At 37.9% G+C, this 15,000-nt stretch overlaps 2 protein-coding genes across 2 annotated transcripts in view; one reads left to right on the plus strand and one right to left on the minus strand.

Moving 5' to 3' along the window:
- Positions 1–12,033, plus strand: part of LOC113814470 (uncharacterized) — a 13,047-nt gene extending 1,014 nt beyond the window's left edge. The window contains exons 2-8 of the mRNA XM_027366501.2: positions 6,020–6,225; positions 7,069–7,305; positions 7,830–7,997; positions 8,534–8,659; positions 8,986–9,151; positions 9,677–9,811; positions 10,039–12,033. Coding sequence (XP_027222302.2) covers positions 6,020–6,225; positions 7,069–7,305; positions 7,830–7,997; positions 8,534–8,659; positions 8,986–9,151; positions 9,677–9,811; positions 10,039–10,133 — 1,133 coding nt within the window. The 3' untranslated portion in view covers positions 10,134–12,033. The remainder of the gene's footprint in view (positions 1–6,019; positions 6,226–7,068; positions 7,306–7,829; positions 7,998–8,533; positions 8,660–8,985; positions 9,152–9,676; positions 9,812–10,038) is intronic.
- A 147-nt stretch (positions 12,034–12,180) lies between these two features.
- Positions 12,181–15,000, minus strand: part of LOC113814469 (uncharacterized) — a 4,321-nt gene continuing 1,501 nt past the window's right edge. Inside the window, exons 4-8 of the mRNA XM_027366500.2 lie at positions 14,861–15,000; positions 14,613–14,738; positions 13,594–13,759; positions 13,103–13,252; positions 12,181–12,809 (exon numbers count right to left, since the gene is read on the minus strand). The exon at positions 14,861–15,000 is cut by the window's right edge and continues 22 nt beyond it. Of these exons, the coding sequence (XP_027222301.2) occupies positions 12,721–12,809; positions 13,103–13,252; positions 13,594–13,759; positions 14,613–14,738; positions 14,861–15,000 (671 nt within the window). The 3' untranslated portion in view covers positions 12,181–12,720. The remainder of the gene's footprint in view (positions 12,810–13,102; positions 13,253–13,593; positions 13,760–14,612; positions 14,739–14,860) is intronic.

Here is a 15,000-nt window from a genome sequence, read left to right on the forward strand (position 1 = left end):
AGTAGATAACTACACGAAATATGACTTCCATTGGTGATGCTTATAAGTTCTGTGTAGCTTATTCGACCGTGTTATGAACTATTTATAACATGCTATAGACACCTTATCTTATCAGGCAAAAAATTAACCTGCAGGAACCATTTCCTTCCTTCATCCACACCTTTTTCTGACCTTTACACTCTATGCTCCCCTATTTAATGCTCAGCCAACAGCTTGAAGAGAAAGGTATGAATGACTGAAAGATCGTCAGAGTACCGTGAAGGAATTCTTTTTCATTCATTTTCTTTTTACGTTTCTCAAAATCAACAATGCAAATGGCTTTAACGCTTATGCATAAGTATCATCTTCAGGCTTCCTTATAGTTATCCGCATCGTTATTATTCCTTTTTTTTTGTCTTTTCTATAGTCTTTATTAGCATCGTTATTAGTGGCATTATCATCACTGTTATTACTTATATTACTTCCATGATTAGTGTTGTCATTATTAGCATCATTATCATTATTTTGATAATTATATTTACGATGATGATGATGATGATGATGATGATGATGATGATGATGATAATTAGTAATAGCACCAGAATTCATACTAGTATTGATTCTATAATCATTGTTATCCTCATTATTATTGTTATTATTATTTTCATTATTATCATCATTGTAATGATAATAATGATAAGTATTATTACCATTATCATTATTTTCATTATCATTGTTATTATTATTATATTATTATCATCATTATTACTATCATTATTATCAATATTATTATTGTCATTATTATCATTATCATTATTTTTTTTATTATTATTATCATTACAATAATTATCATCATCGTCATTATTATTGTTATTGTTATCATTATTATTATTATTGTCATTATGATTATTATCATCATTATTTAAATTATTATCATTATCATCCTCATCATCATCTTCATTATGCTCATTATCATTAACATCATTATCATTATTATTATCATTATTATCATTCTTTATTATCATTATTATTGTTATAATTATTATCATTATTGTTATTATTATAATCATTATTATTATTATTATCATTATCATTATCATCATCATCATTATCATTATTACCATTATTATTTTATTGCAATTATTACTATTGTTGATTATTCCTATTCCTATTATCAACATCATCATCATCATCATTACTATCATTGGTATTAGTGTTATAATTATCATTATTATCAGTATCATTATCATTATCATCTTTCTTTTTGGTATTATTCTTTAGTTATGATTATCATTGATATCATAGCCATTATCATCAGTGTTATCATTATCATTTTCATTATTGTTATTGATGATGATGATGATAACAAAATTATCACCATAGATTAATCACTGTGCTTTTCAATCGGTCTTCTACTAACGAATTATTGTAAGGATTTTAGCCGCTATAGACGATTTCTCATCCATTAATGACTCTCTTTTTCTTTTATTCACATAAGACTGCACACTTTACCCCTTCTCTCGAAGCTCTCTTATCGCCCCCTTTGCCCAACCCATTTCCTCTTTCAACAAAGATCTTCCTTTCTAATCATTTCGAAATTTCTCCCTTCTCATCCGGGCCGAATTCGTCTACTTTGTCCACGTGTGCATTTTATTTTTGAATTTTATTTTTGAATTTTATTTTTGTATTTTATTTTTGCATTTTATTTTTGCATTTTATTTTTGCATTTTATTTTTGCATTTTATTCTTGCATTTTATTCTTGCATTTTATTTTTGCATTTTATTTTTGAATTTTATTTTTGCATTTTATTTTTGCATTTTATTTTTGCATTTTATTTTTGCATTTTATTTTTGCATTTTATTTTTGCATTTTATTTTTGCATTTTATTTTACACTGTATCACCACATAAGGGTCTGGGTGTGAAGTGGAGAGAATTCAGTGTAGTTTTGGGAGGTGGAGAGATCAGAGACGGCGAAAGTGTGTAAGAAAATAGTTTACACTGTGTCTCATCACCTCGCGAGAATGTTTTTTCTTCAATATAAACATACTACAAGCCTACACAAAGTTACAAGGAGTCACGGTGGCTGAGGCGGGGTGGTATTTTCAGCCAATGACCTATTTGTAAAAGATAAAAAAATCACGTTTATAATAATCTTTAATTTCTTAAGATAGATATATATCTGATCTTCGGACACGTGCTTGTTTATTTGCATTTTGAAGAATATAGAAAAAAATATATAAAATTGTCATTCATCCTGTGATTAATCCTATTAACATCAGCTTTATATCCTTAATATCAGCTTTATATCCTTAATATCAGCTTTATATCCTTAATATCAGCTTTATATCCTTAACATCAGCTTTATATCCTTAACATCAGCTTTATATCCTTAATATCAGCTTTATATCCTTAATATCAGCTTTATATCCTTAATATCAGCTTTATATCCTTAACATCAGCTTTATATTCTTAACATCAGCTTTATATCCTTAATATCAGCTTTATATCCTTAACATCAGCTTTATATCCTTAACATCAGCTTTATATTCTTAACATCAGCTTTATATCCTTAATATCAGCTTTATATCCTTAACATCAGCTTTATATCCTTAACATCAGCTTTATATCCTTAACATCAGCTTTATATCCTTAATATCAGCTTTATATCCTTAACATCAGCTTTATATCCTTAATATCAGCTTTATATCCTTAACATCAGCTTTATATCCTTAACATCAGCTTTATATCCTTAACATCAGCTTTATATCCTTAACATCAGCTTTATATCCTTAACATCAGCTTTATATCCTTAACATCAGCTTTATATCCTTAACATCAGCTTTATATCCTTAACATCAGCTTTATATCCTTAACATCAGCTTTATATCCTTAACATCAGCTTTATATCCTTAACATCAGCTTTATATCCTTAACATCAGCTTTATATCCTTAACATCAGCTTTATATTCTTAACATCAGCTTTATATCCTTAACATCAGCTTTATATCCTTAACATCAGCTTTATATTCTTAACATCAGCTTTATATCCTTAATATCAGCTTTATATCCTTAATATCAGCTTTATATTCTTAACATCAGTTTTATATCCTTAACATCAGCTTTATATCCTTAACATCAGCTTTATATTCTTAACATCAGTTTTATATCCTTAACATCAGCTTTATATCCTTAACATCAGCTTTATATCCTTAACATCAGCTTTATATCCTTAACATCAGCTTTATATCCTTAACATCAGCTTTATATCCTTAACATCAGCTTTATATCCTTAACATCAGCTTTATATCCTTAACATCAGCTTTATATTCTTAACATCAGCTTTATATCCTTAACATCAGCTTTATATCCTTAACATCAGCTTTATATCCTTAACATCAGCTTTATATCCTTAACATCAGCTTTATATCCTTAACATCAGCTTTATATCCTTAACATCAGCTTTATATCCTTAACATCAGCTTTATATCCTTAATATCAGCTTTATATCCTTAACATCAGCTTTATATCCTTAGTATGAGCGTTATCTCAGCGTAATGCCTATCTGTTGCCTATAACCCTTTACCCTTCCCATCTCTCCTTTACCCTTCCCATCTCTCCTTTCACTGGCCTGGAGTCTGCAGCTGCGATAACATTACAGACTCGCAAGTGTTTCCGTGGATATTCGGAGAAATAGTGACTATCACGATTATTTGGAAAATATGGAGAACCGGCATCCTTATTCGGCAGTTTGGAGTGACTGAACGAGACGACCGTTGAATTACGTAACGTTGAGGGCATGGAAGGACATATTATTACGCTCATGTTTCATCGTTTTTTTTTTTTTTTTTTTTTTTTTTTTGTAAATCTTTCGTTCACTTCTGAAACATCCGGGGCGGCATCTGCACCCGGAGAACAAATGCGAAAGTTCTGAGAGCTGAAGGAGAGAGTCCCGGCAGGTAATGAAGGAGAGAGTCAAAGGCAGGTAATGAAGGAGAGAGTCCCGGCAGGTAATGAAGGAGAGAGTCCCGGCAGGTAATGAAGGAGAGAGTCCCGGCAGGTAATGAAGGAGAGAGTCCCGGCAGGTAATGAAGGAGAGAGTCCCGGCAGGTAATGAAGGAGAGAGTCCCGGCAGGTAATGAAGGAGAGAGTCCCGGCAGGTAATGAAGGAGAGAGTCCCGGCAGGTAATGAGGGAGAGAGTCCCGGCAGGTAAAGAAGGAGAGAGTCCCGGCAGGTAATGAAGGAGAGAGTCCCGGCAGGTAATGAAGGAGAGAGTCCCGGCAGGTAAAGAAGGAGAGAGTCCCGGCAGGTAATGAAGGAGAGAGTCCCGGCAGGTAATGAAGGAGAGAGTCCCGGCAGGTAATGAAGGAGAGAGTCCCGGCAGGTAATGAAGGAGAGAGTCCCGGCAGGTAATGAAGGAGAGAGTCCCGGCAGGTAATGAAGGAGAGAGTCCCGGCAGGTAATGAAGGAGAGAGTCCCGGCAGGTAATGAAGGAGAGAGTCCCGGCAGGTAATGAAGGAGAGAGTCCCGGCAGGTAATGAAGGAGAGAGTCCCGGCAGGTAATGAAGGAGAGAGTCCCGGCAGGTAATGAAGGAGAGAGTCCCGGCAGGTAATGAAGGAGAGAGTCCCGGCAGGTAATGAAGGAGAGAGTCCCGGCAGGTAATGAAGGAGAGAGTCCCGGCAGGTAATGAAGGAGAGAGTCCCGGCAGGTAATGAAGGAGGGAGTCCCGGCAGGTAAAGAAGGAGAGAGTCCCGGCAGGTAATGAAGGAGAGAGTCCCGGCAGGTAATGAAGGAGAGAGTCCCGGCAGGTAATGAAGGAGAGAGTCCCGTCAGGTAATGAAGGAGAGAGTCCCGGCAGGTAAAGAAGGAGAGAGTCCCGGCAGGTAATGAGCGAGAGAGAGAGTCCGGGACCTTGTGTATGCGAGAGGACTCCGCCCTTCGGTATTTACCCGCTGTGATGACATCTTCCTGTTGAACATCCTAGCCCGGCGTGAAAACCGGACCCGAACATGTGTGTGTTTGTGTGTGTGTGCGTTGTTTATACACCGCCCTCGCCAGCCACAAAGCACATACAAACCCCTTGGTGTCCAAGTTCTAAAAGCTTTTGGTTCGTGAATTTTCTGTCTACGCCATGCACTGCTCTGAGATAAAATGTTTTTTTTTTTATCTCCATTTAGAAATGATTTATATTTCGGATAGCTTTTATTTAATTATTTATTTATCTCTTACGGGCGGTTTTATTGGTCAGTTCGAGTAGGTCAGAAAAAGCTTTCGATTTATGAGATCTGTCCGCTTCTACCTGTGTAAATAAACAAGCGCAAGGCAGTCCGTCCTCACATTAGGAACCCAAAACACATTTAAAATAACACACAGGCCCAAGGTTATAACGCAGATGTACGTGTTCGACCCTGATATTGTATTCCCAAGCCCGTGTCGCCACGGCTTCCTGCTCATGACGTTATAGTGACACGGAAACAGAACAACAATCGGGAAACGCAGGCCATTGTTGTTGATCCCGCCGGCGCCTCCTCTTCGCCATTTTCATTGCCATCACGGCGTCAAGCAGGTGGCTCTGCCCGCTGACGTCACACTGCCGGCGACCCATGGCGATGTTTACACTTGCTGTCCCAAACAGGAGAACTCTCTGGAACATTAGTCATGCTACTCTCCCACACACTATTTTTGCGGTGCTAAGGTCTACGGGCATACTATGTGTATACTATGAAGATAAATGCGTTTATGGAAAAAAGAATACAGATACGAAGGTTTTTATTATTGTTTATTTTTATCCATTATATTCCTATTCTTAACTTTATCTATGATGTTCTTATTCTTTTTATATTTTTATTCTTAACTTTATTATATTCTTATTCTTAACTTTATCTAATACATTCATATTCTTATTTATCTTTCATTCATATATTTCTTCACTTTCTTTATTTATTTATCTTTCGAAGAGATAATATTGTATGTGAAACGCGCGCATACACAGGTAAAACCGATGCACTGTTCCCTAAATTTTTTAACCGGGACTTCCAGGCTTCGCAGCTTCTTCCCTGGCGCAGAAGACGCAACTGCAAGCGCACCTGGAGCACCTCGACGGCGTGAGGAACCCCATGGCACCGTCCGACGAACCGCGCTTGGAGGCCCGACGCTATATCAAGGAAAAATTCCGCGAACTCGGCCTCCAGGTTTACGGCCACACCTTCAGAACCGTCCTCAAACCCCTGTACGATGAACTTACGGTGAGTTTTCGCGCGGGATTTGAGTTTTCGCGCGGGATTTGAGTTTTCGCGCGGGATTTGAGTTTTCGCGCGGGATTTGAGTTTTCGCGCGGGATTTGAGTTTTCGCGCGGGATTTGAGTTTTCGCGCGGGGTTGGCAAAGGCGGTGTGTTCGTTTGCATCTTTTCGCTTTTAGACTGAATCTCTGTTGATTGGTCTTCCTGTTGGAGCGATGCAAATATCCGGTGTCGCCTTTCTATTCAGCTCTGACGTCATGGTTTCCATCGAAATGAGGCTAATCAGGGTTGAATGAGAACGAGAGAGAGAGAGAGAGAGAGAGAGAGAGAGAGAGAGAGAGAGAGAGAGAGAGAGAGAGAGAGAGAGAGAGAGAGAGAGAGAGAGAGAGAGAGAGAGACGGAGGGGGGGGGGCGGAGAAGAGAGAGAGAGAGAGAGAGAGAGAGAGAGAGAGAGAGAGAGAGAGAGAGAGAGAGAGAGAGAGAGAGAGACAGAGGGGGGGGCGGAGAAGAGAGAGAGAGAGAAATGAGGCTAATCAGGGTTTAATGAGAACGAGAGAGAGAGAGTGAGAGAGAGAGAGAGAGAGAGAGTGAGTGAGAGTGAGAGAGAGAGGGGGGCGGAGGAGAGAGAGAGAGAGAGAGAGAGAGAGAGAGAGAGAGAGAGAGAGAGAGAGAGAGAGAGAGAGAGAGAGACAGAGAGAGAGAGAGAGAGAGAGAAAGGCAGACAGACAACAAAATAGACAAAAGAAAAAAAAAAAGCAATAGGTATTCATGCAAAATCTTTCTCAAAAAAGACATTTATTTATACAAAACCTTCTTCAAAGAGCCATAACACACAAAAAAATCCTCAGGTGTCTGGTGAGAACATCATAGGCGTCGCGGCGGGAGCAGAGGGCAGTCCTGTCATGGTGGTCGGAGCAGACTACGACACGCCCCTGCAAAGCTTGCCCCTGGAGGACAACGGCGCGGGCGTGGCTGCTCTCCTGGAGGTGGCGAGACACTACATGCACGAGACGGGCGCGGAGGGGTCGTTCGAGCGACTGAACACCGTCATTTTCGTCGCTTTCGACCTGAACGTCAAAGCCTATGTAAGTTCGGGACTACGTGAATGTGTGTGTTGGTTGTATCGCTGCCATTTCCCTTTTGTATAACTGGTGCTAATGGTGATGGTGATGATCAGTATTTTTATTAAAATTGTGATTATGATAATGGTTATTACTTTTGCTGTTATCATAATTACTATTCCTACTACTACTACTACCACTACTGTTACCACCACTAATATTACTACTGCTACTTGTATTACCATTATTGATATTATTATAATTATTAGTAATATTATTATAATCATTAATAATATTGTTAGTATTACTAATATTATTATCATTATTATTATTAGTTTTGTTGTTGTTATCATCATCATTATCATTACTGTTATTTTCATTATCAATATTATTACGATATACAAAATAAACATAAAGAGGACAAAGAAAATGGGACGAATGGAGAAAGGGAGAATGAGACAGAAGGAGAGAATAAAAATAAAAGGGGGGTTAGTGTCAAAAAAAAATACTTTCCAGATTACAGAAGTTACCCCTCTATCTTCCCACAGGGCAACAACCACCCTGGTAAGCCCGGGTCATACAATTTCCTCCATCAGTTTTTGTGGCCTTACATCAACGAGACGTCTAACAACTTCGCTGGTGCTATTATTCTCGACTCCATCAGCAAGTTTAACACCAAGAGCAACTCTCAGTACGTTGTACAGGAGTTCAGTGATGTAAGTTTTCTTCCGCCTTTTGAAGTCCGTTTTCTATGTTTTATGATTTTACTTTCTTGTATATCACGTTTTTTAAATTGTTTCGTTTCTAGTCGGCTATTTTTGGAGCTTAGTGTTTAGTTGACTCTTCTCAAATAACTCTAAATACTTTTGATATCTCATATGTACAGTATGCCTCTCTGTTAAACAAAAATTATGCTATGTTTAATTTTATCTTTGGAAATTCTGGATCATATTTCCCTACACTCGTAATATTCATTGCATGAGAGCAACTCTAACATCAGCTATACATATAATAAAAAGAGATATTTATTGAGGTATCTGTTCAAATTATTCGTATCTATTCAAAATATTGATCTGCTCAAAATATTAAGGTATCTTCAAAATATTCGCATCTATTCAAAATATTGAGATATCGGTTCAAAATATTCGTATTCGTCCAGAACATTCGCATTTGTTCAAAATGTTCGTATTTCTCCAGAAAATTCGCATCTGTTCAAAATATCCGTATTTATTCAAAATATTTTCTCTCGCAGGCGTTCCCGAAAGCATCCTCGGCCATCGCTAATTCACACAACACGGGAGATTTCCTGGCCATGTTCACCAGGGAGGACTCGCGCAGCATCGGTTTGGCCAACAAGTTCACGGCCAACTACGAAAAGGTGAGTGAATAACCAAGCTGTTTTTTGTACGTTGCTTTTTTTCTATATATACTTCGTCTTTTGAAACTTGGGATCTTATTCATATTATCCTCCCCATGTCTATTTCTTGAAACCAGCTCATAGCGACCGTAGTTGCTATGAGAGTTGCGTAGTGACATAGAACCAATAGTATGAAGTTATGCAAAATTATTATTTTTCCGTCTTTATGTATATATTTATGTATTTTTTATGTGTTCAAGTAAACTTTCAGTCCAAGCCTGTCGATTGAATTCGCGTGAATCTTAAAAAAAAAAAGAAAAAAAAAATCTCGTTTGTTTTTGCTGCAGGATCGCAAGGCCCAAATGTTCAGGCTGCAGTCCATGCCAGTGAGGGACGGGCTTTCCTTCGTCGGCGTCCTCGAGATGTTCAACCACCAGTCGCACTACCCCTTCTGGTCCTTCAGGCCCTCAGAGAAGCTCGTGCCCCTGCCTGCGCTGCTGCTCACTGACACAGGTTGGGGAAGCGCGGGTGGCACACACACGCCAATATATTCCTCTTCTTTGGCTGTAGTTTTGTCCCATTCTTTAATGGGGTCGCTATATAATCTGGTTCGGGCAGATATTGTTTTTCTTTTGTTATAATCGTTTTATTATATATATTTTTATGTGTCCTTCACACATATTCATTTTTGTACACATACATACGCATTTGTATATATATATATATATATATATATATATATATATATATATATATATATATATATATATATATATATATATTTATATATTACTATACATATATACAAATATATGTGTATGTGTATATACATATATATATATATATATATATATATATATATATATATATATATATATATATATATATATATATGTGTGTGTGTGTGTGTGTGTGTGTGTGTGTGTGTGTGTGTGTGTGTGTGTGTGCGTGTGCGTGTGCATATGTATGTACTTTATTATAAATGTGTATATACGCATACACACACAGGTTACATTTTTTTCTTTCCTTTATATCCAGACGTGTACCGCATGTCCCAGGACGTCTGCGACAGGCCTTGCACCCCGGCCGCTTTCCTCACAAGGGGACGCGAAGCTTTCATCACCAAGACCATTGAAGCAGTCACCAATACCTTGCTCAACCTTCAGACTGAAAGTGCGTATATGTTTACGCTCTTTGTCTCTTCCAAATGAGATGCACGGAGAGTTTAACTTGTGTTGATTAATTTTTGATATCATGTCGAATTAATATCAACGTATCGTTATTATAGTATCTTTTAAAAGATTCAATAGTGTAAAAAATATGTTGAGAAGTACAGGTAATAGTAAGTCAACAGTCTCGAGTAACATAAACCCCCAATTCTTATTCTTTTCTTTCCTCAGGACTGCCTGTTACATCTGCCAGTGGGGGACTGGGAGTGACAACCCCCCTTTTCCTTATCGCTTGTGTTACTGTTATCAGCGGGATTATACGTTAAGCCATGTGATGACACAAAAGATAAAAGTAAAGATAATAACTTTCACGCCCGAGGCACCTCTGCAAGCTACAAGGGGTCTGTGGGAGAATGTGGTCTTTTATGATATATCTGAGGATGTATTTGCCTGTCTCCTCGCGTGCCTTTTGGCTGTGTGTGTGTGCGCGTGGCTATGTAAACCTGGTATGTGTGTGTGGATGAGTCTATTTGTGGGGGTGGATTTTTAAACGTTTCACCCAACCGTCATTTCGGCCTAGATTTTTAAAATTTAACCTAACTCGGAGGAACGATATGACCGGTTTGTCACTTTTTTGCTGTGGTTCTTAACCTTCTCTACTCTGTAGCCCCCTACCAATGTATGATCATCGTCCAGTATTTATCTTTCCAGATTCAGGTACTATTAGCTACGAAGAGTAGAATGTTGCCAAAGAATATAGTACAAGAAAAATAAATAGAAAGATTCCAGTTTATTGACATGTTAGAGATCATTCTCCGTAGGTAGTGTAGACATGGGCGTCACTTCAACAATCATAGTGGGGGGGAGGGGGCAAATACCCCCCAATTAATGCCCCTGACTGTAGATGAGTCATAATTTCCATATTGCTCCATGGCCCCCAGGTTAGGTACCCATGCATACCTTCATTATCATTACTTGTTATTACTCTTACATGCTACTTTAATTCTGATATAAATGTTCTGAAACCATTATTAGCATTGCAATTTAAGGGTCCCGGCTTGTCATCAGCACATGGAATTTTAGTCTTGACATAGGTTAAAATGTCATTCAAGTGCGAATCTCTCCACATAAAATTATTCTTCATCAGAAGTGTCTATGCATTTTTTCTGACAATGTCTTCGGTTTGAATTATTTATTTATTCTGTTATGAATAAACTTACCGTGAAAGCCAGATATTAGTCAAGTTTCAGAAAAAAATGCCTACGTATACAAATAAAACAAAGTTATACTAAGAACTACCTATGTCATGTGATTATAACAAGTCATTTAATGATTGTGCATACTTTCTTTTTTACTTGAATAACAAATAAGCAAATTAAAGTAATAGTAAGGAATGACTACCATTGAAATATACTGCTAAAAGTGTACATAGAGATTATGATTAATATAACTGGACGAATTGTTCAGGTTAGTTGACCGGAAACACTACTTCCTACATGTATTATGCGAGTCTGTGTACTATGGGTGTATCTGTGTGCGTGTCTCTGTGCACTGAGGGTGTGTCTCTGCGTACGTGTGTCTGTGTACTGAGGGATTGTGTGTGTGTGTGTGTGTGTGTATCTCTGTGGACTGAGAGTGTGTTTGTTTCTGTGTACTGAAGGTGTCTCTGTGTAGAGTTTTGTGTGTGTGTGTGTGTGTGTGTGTGCGTATCTCTGTGTACTGAGGATGTCTGTGGGTGCGTGTCTGTGTCTCTGCATCTGTACTTTTGAGTGTCTTTGTGTATTCTTGAATGTATATTCATGTTTTTTTCACGAAGAAAGGAATATGGAATCGAATTATGCAACGAAGAGATAACTTTATGTCTAGTTATAAATCTGGAACAGTAATGGCGGAGAAAATCTAATTTATGAAAATCAGTAGAATTAAGGATTAACTATTGTAAACATGATTCAAATTTTGCACTAAGTACAGCACCTGGTATAGATGAATGTAAATGTGCCTATGTTATATATAGATTAGTGTGTGGTTAGTTTTATAAGTGAATTTAATGAATAAGAGGTGACTTTAAAGATCTATGTATACAGCTTGTAAGATAAATAAAAATGCATGATAAATTAATGTATGATGTAAAACGGATGTTGCAGTAACATGAGGCAACATCAAATCCCATTTATTCATGGGCTATCATGTAATGCATATCATTATGAATAAATGTGTAAAATTAAATACTTCTCTCCATACTCTCCATTTATATGCAGAAATATATATCAATCCACATATACGCGATCACGAAAAGATACATAGATATTTAGAAGTGTGTTGACATTTATTTGAAATTAGAGTAAAGAAGGAATGTGTTCAGTTGAAAAAAAATGTACTCAAACACTTTAATGTATATAACAGGCAGAACAAAATGTTATACAACATATTCCAGAGTAAAATTTCAGGTATTTTTATCTGTCAAATGTAATCCAATGGCTGATGGTTATTTGTCACTGTTTTTGAACAAGTAAAAGAATGTCCACTTAGTATTCTATATACTAAGAAGATAATGAGAAAAGATCAAACAAGTAACTTATTGCCTAAGCTGATGAAGTAATACCTACTAGTTAAAGTCTGTACAATGGTTTACAATCACTCAAACACAAATACCAAAGTAAATAATATGGTGTTGAATCTAGTAAATTTTCCATTCTCCGTAACACTTTTTTTCAGTTGTTCTAATTTAAATAATATCTAACTCAATTAATAAATAGAGGAGTTAGGAAAATCTTTCTTACTGCACGACTGAAGGCTTGGCATTGAGCAGTTCCAAAAACCTCTCGTTTTGTCAGCGGAATAACAGAGAAACCGAGACAAGGCGGCAAAGAGCTCGCTGGTGTTGGGCATTTGCGTGCACAGAAAGTTGGCGGTTTATTGGTAAAAGCGCCCAATCAGCAGAAGAAAGATGGTGGTGAAAAGCGATGGAAGTGATGCAGCCTCGCTACCGTTGTCAACTATATCTGATGGGGACACACAAAAAAAGATGTAAATGAAAGGAACAAAACTAAAAATCGTGAAAAAAATATCGTGCCAATATATCATATAGCAAGGAAAGCTACACCAATGGCAACATCTCTGATTTTTTTTTTCTTTTTCTTTTTTTTTTGCAATCGCTATTCTAATCTCTACACCCTTTCTATCCTCGCAGGCTCAAAGCTGGGCGGAAAGATATTTGGTTTTAATTTACAATCACTCAAAGGCGTATACTTCTACACGGAAAATATTTTATAGTTTATACGATTACATTACTCACCAGGCAAACGCGTAGCCTGACGGCGCAGAAGGGTACCAGTGAGTCCCTTGACGGTGGCGACGAGGAACTCCTCCCGTTCTTCCGTCAACCAGGCCTTAGCAGGGCAGACTTTAGATCCGCAAGGACTCTCAGGCATCTCTCGAAGTTTCTCTGTGTGGAGGGCGGGCGGCTTTATGAGGAAATTTGTTTAGGTTTCGATGAGGATCAATATTTTTTTTTTTTTTCTTCTTTTTTTACACCCTTTTTCTGTCTGTTTATCTGACTGTCTGTGTCTGTCTGTCTGTCTCTGTCTCTCTCTCTCTCTCTCTCTCTCTCTCTCTCTCTCTCTCTCTGTCTCTCTCTCTCACACACACACACACACACACACACACACACACACACACTGACTCTCCCCTCCCAACTCTCTCTCCCCCCTCCTCCTTCTCTCCCTCTCAACATTCTCACCATCTGACCCCCACTCTCACTCTCCCTTTTAGACCTTCCTACATTACCTGTGTCACTAATCAGAACAGCCGGAAGGGGCATAGCTGTTCCGTTGACCTGGAATGACCAGAATTCAACGGTCTCCTGGGTGGTCAGTTCGGAGATGATCTGGTTCTGATGGAGTTTGGTAGGGAGCGTCATGTCCTCAAGGCGGAAGGGCCTCCTCCTGCGATCCTGCGGGAGAAATGTTTTGTAGGAAACAAGCATTGAGAATATGTGTATACATGTAAGTATATGTATGTATGTGTATATATACATATGGATAAATAGACACATGTGTATATGTTTGAATAAATATATACTTACAGATAGATGTGTGTCTATATATATATATATATATATATATATATATATATATATATATGTATGTATATATACATATACATATATATATATATATATATATATATATATATATATATGTGTGTGTGTGTGTGTGTGTGTGTGTGTGTGTGTGTGTGTTACAATGCGTGCGTGTGCTCGCACAAGTATGTATGTGTGTATATATGTTTGAGTGTGTATGTATGCGATTGTGTGTGTGTGTGTGAAAGCGTGCGTGCATGTGTGTTTGTGCATGAGGGTATATGCATTTGAGTGTATATCATACATGTACAAACACACAAACACACAGACACACATATATGGAGATATGTACATGTGTGTGTGAGGAGAGAGAGAGAAGTGTGTGTATGTATATATATAGATAGATGTATTAGTCCCGATATAGAAGACGATTTTTTACATTCTAGTTATGCAAATTGCATAATGAAACCGTGAGTGTTTTTGCATACAGTCTATCTGTGTATCCATCTGTATCAATCTGTCTGTTCATTTATCTCACTCTGTGGTCACTACACAGAAAAAATCTAGAATTCTATACATCTTATTAAAAGAGAAAGAGAGAGAGAGTGCGTGAGTGTTACAGTACACAAGCCCATAGATGGATGAACTACAGTAGATCCCGTGCAATACAACTGCTTCCTAACCTAAGATACAATTACAATTATAGCCACAAACCGACCCTTACCTTGCGATAGTTACCCACAAACTGGTCCTTCAGTTGCTTGGACTTGTCGTCGGGCTGTGTGACGACGCCGATGAAGTTGCCTCTCATGTTGTCCTTGGCCATGCTGTTGAACGTCTCCGGGAACATCTGCAATGGTTTTATTACGCTTGTAAACTACGTGGTTTTGTTTGTACAATCGGCGTAAATGCAGTTTTACCCTCTGTTGATATTAAGAGACTTTAGTGGGCTGTGTGGAGGAACTAACTCACCATGCGGAAGTTCTCGGAGCTGTCCTGAGAATTGGGTTCCTGGTTGAAGTTCATGATGGAGTCGACGACGAAGGCACCTCCGAAGTTGGTGTCTGTTTTGTTCAGGTAGTCCCACAGCCATTCGTTCACGAAGTACCAGC

The sequence above is a fragment of the Penaeus vannamei genome, chromosome 2 (genome assembly GCF_042767895.1).
Source record: "Penaeus vannamei isolate JL-2024 chromosome 2, ASM4276789v1, whole genome shotgun sequence".
NCBI classification, from domain to species: domain Eukaryota; kingdom Metazoa; phylum Arthropoda; class Malacostraca; order Decapoda; family Penaeidae; genus Penaeus; species Penaeus vannamei.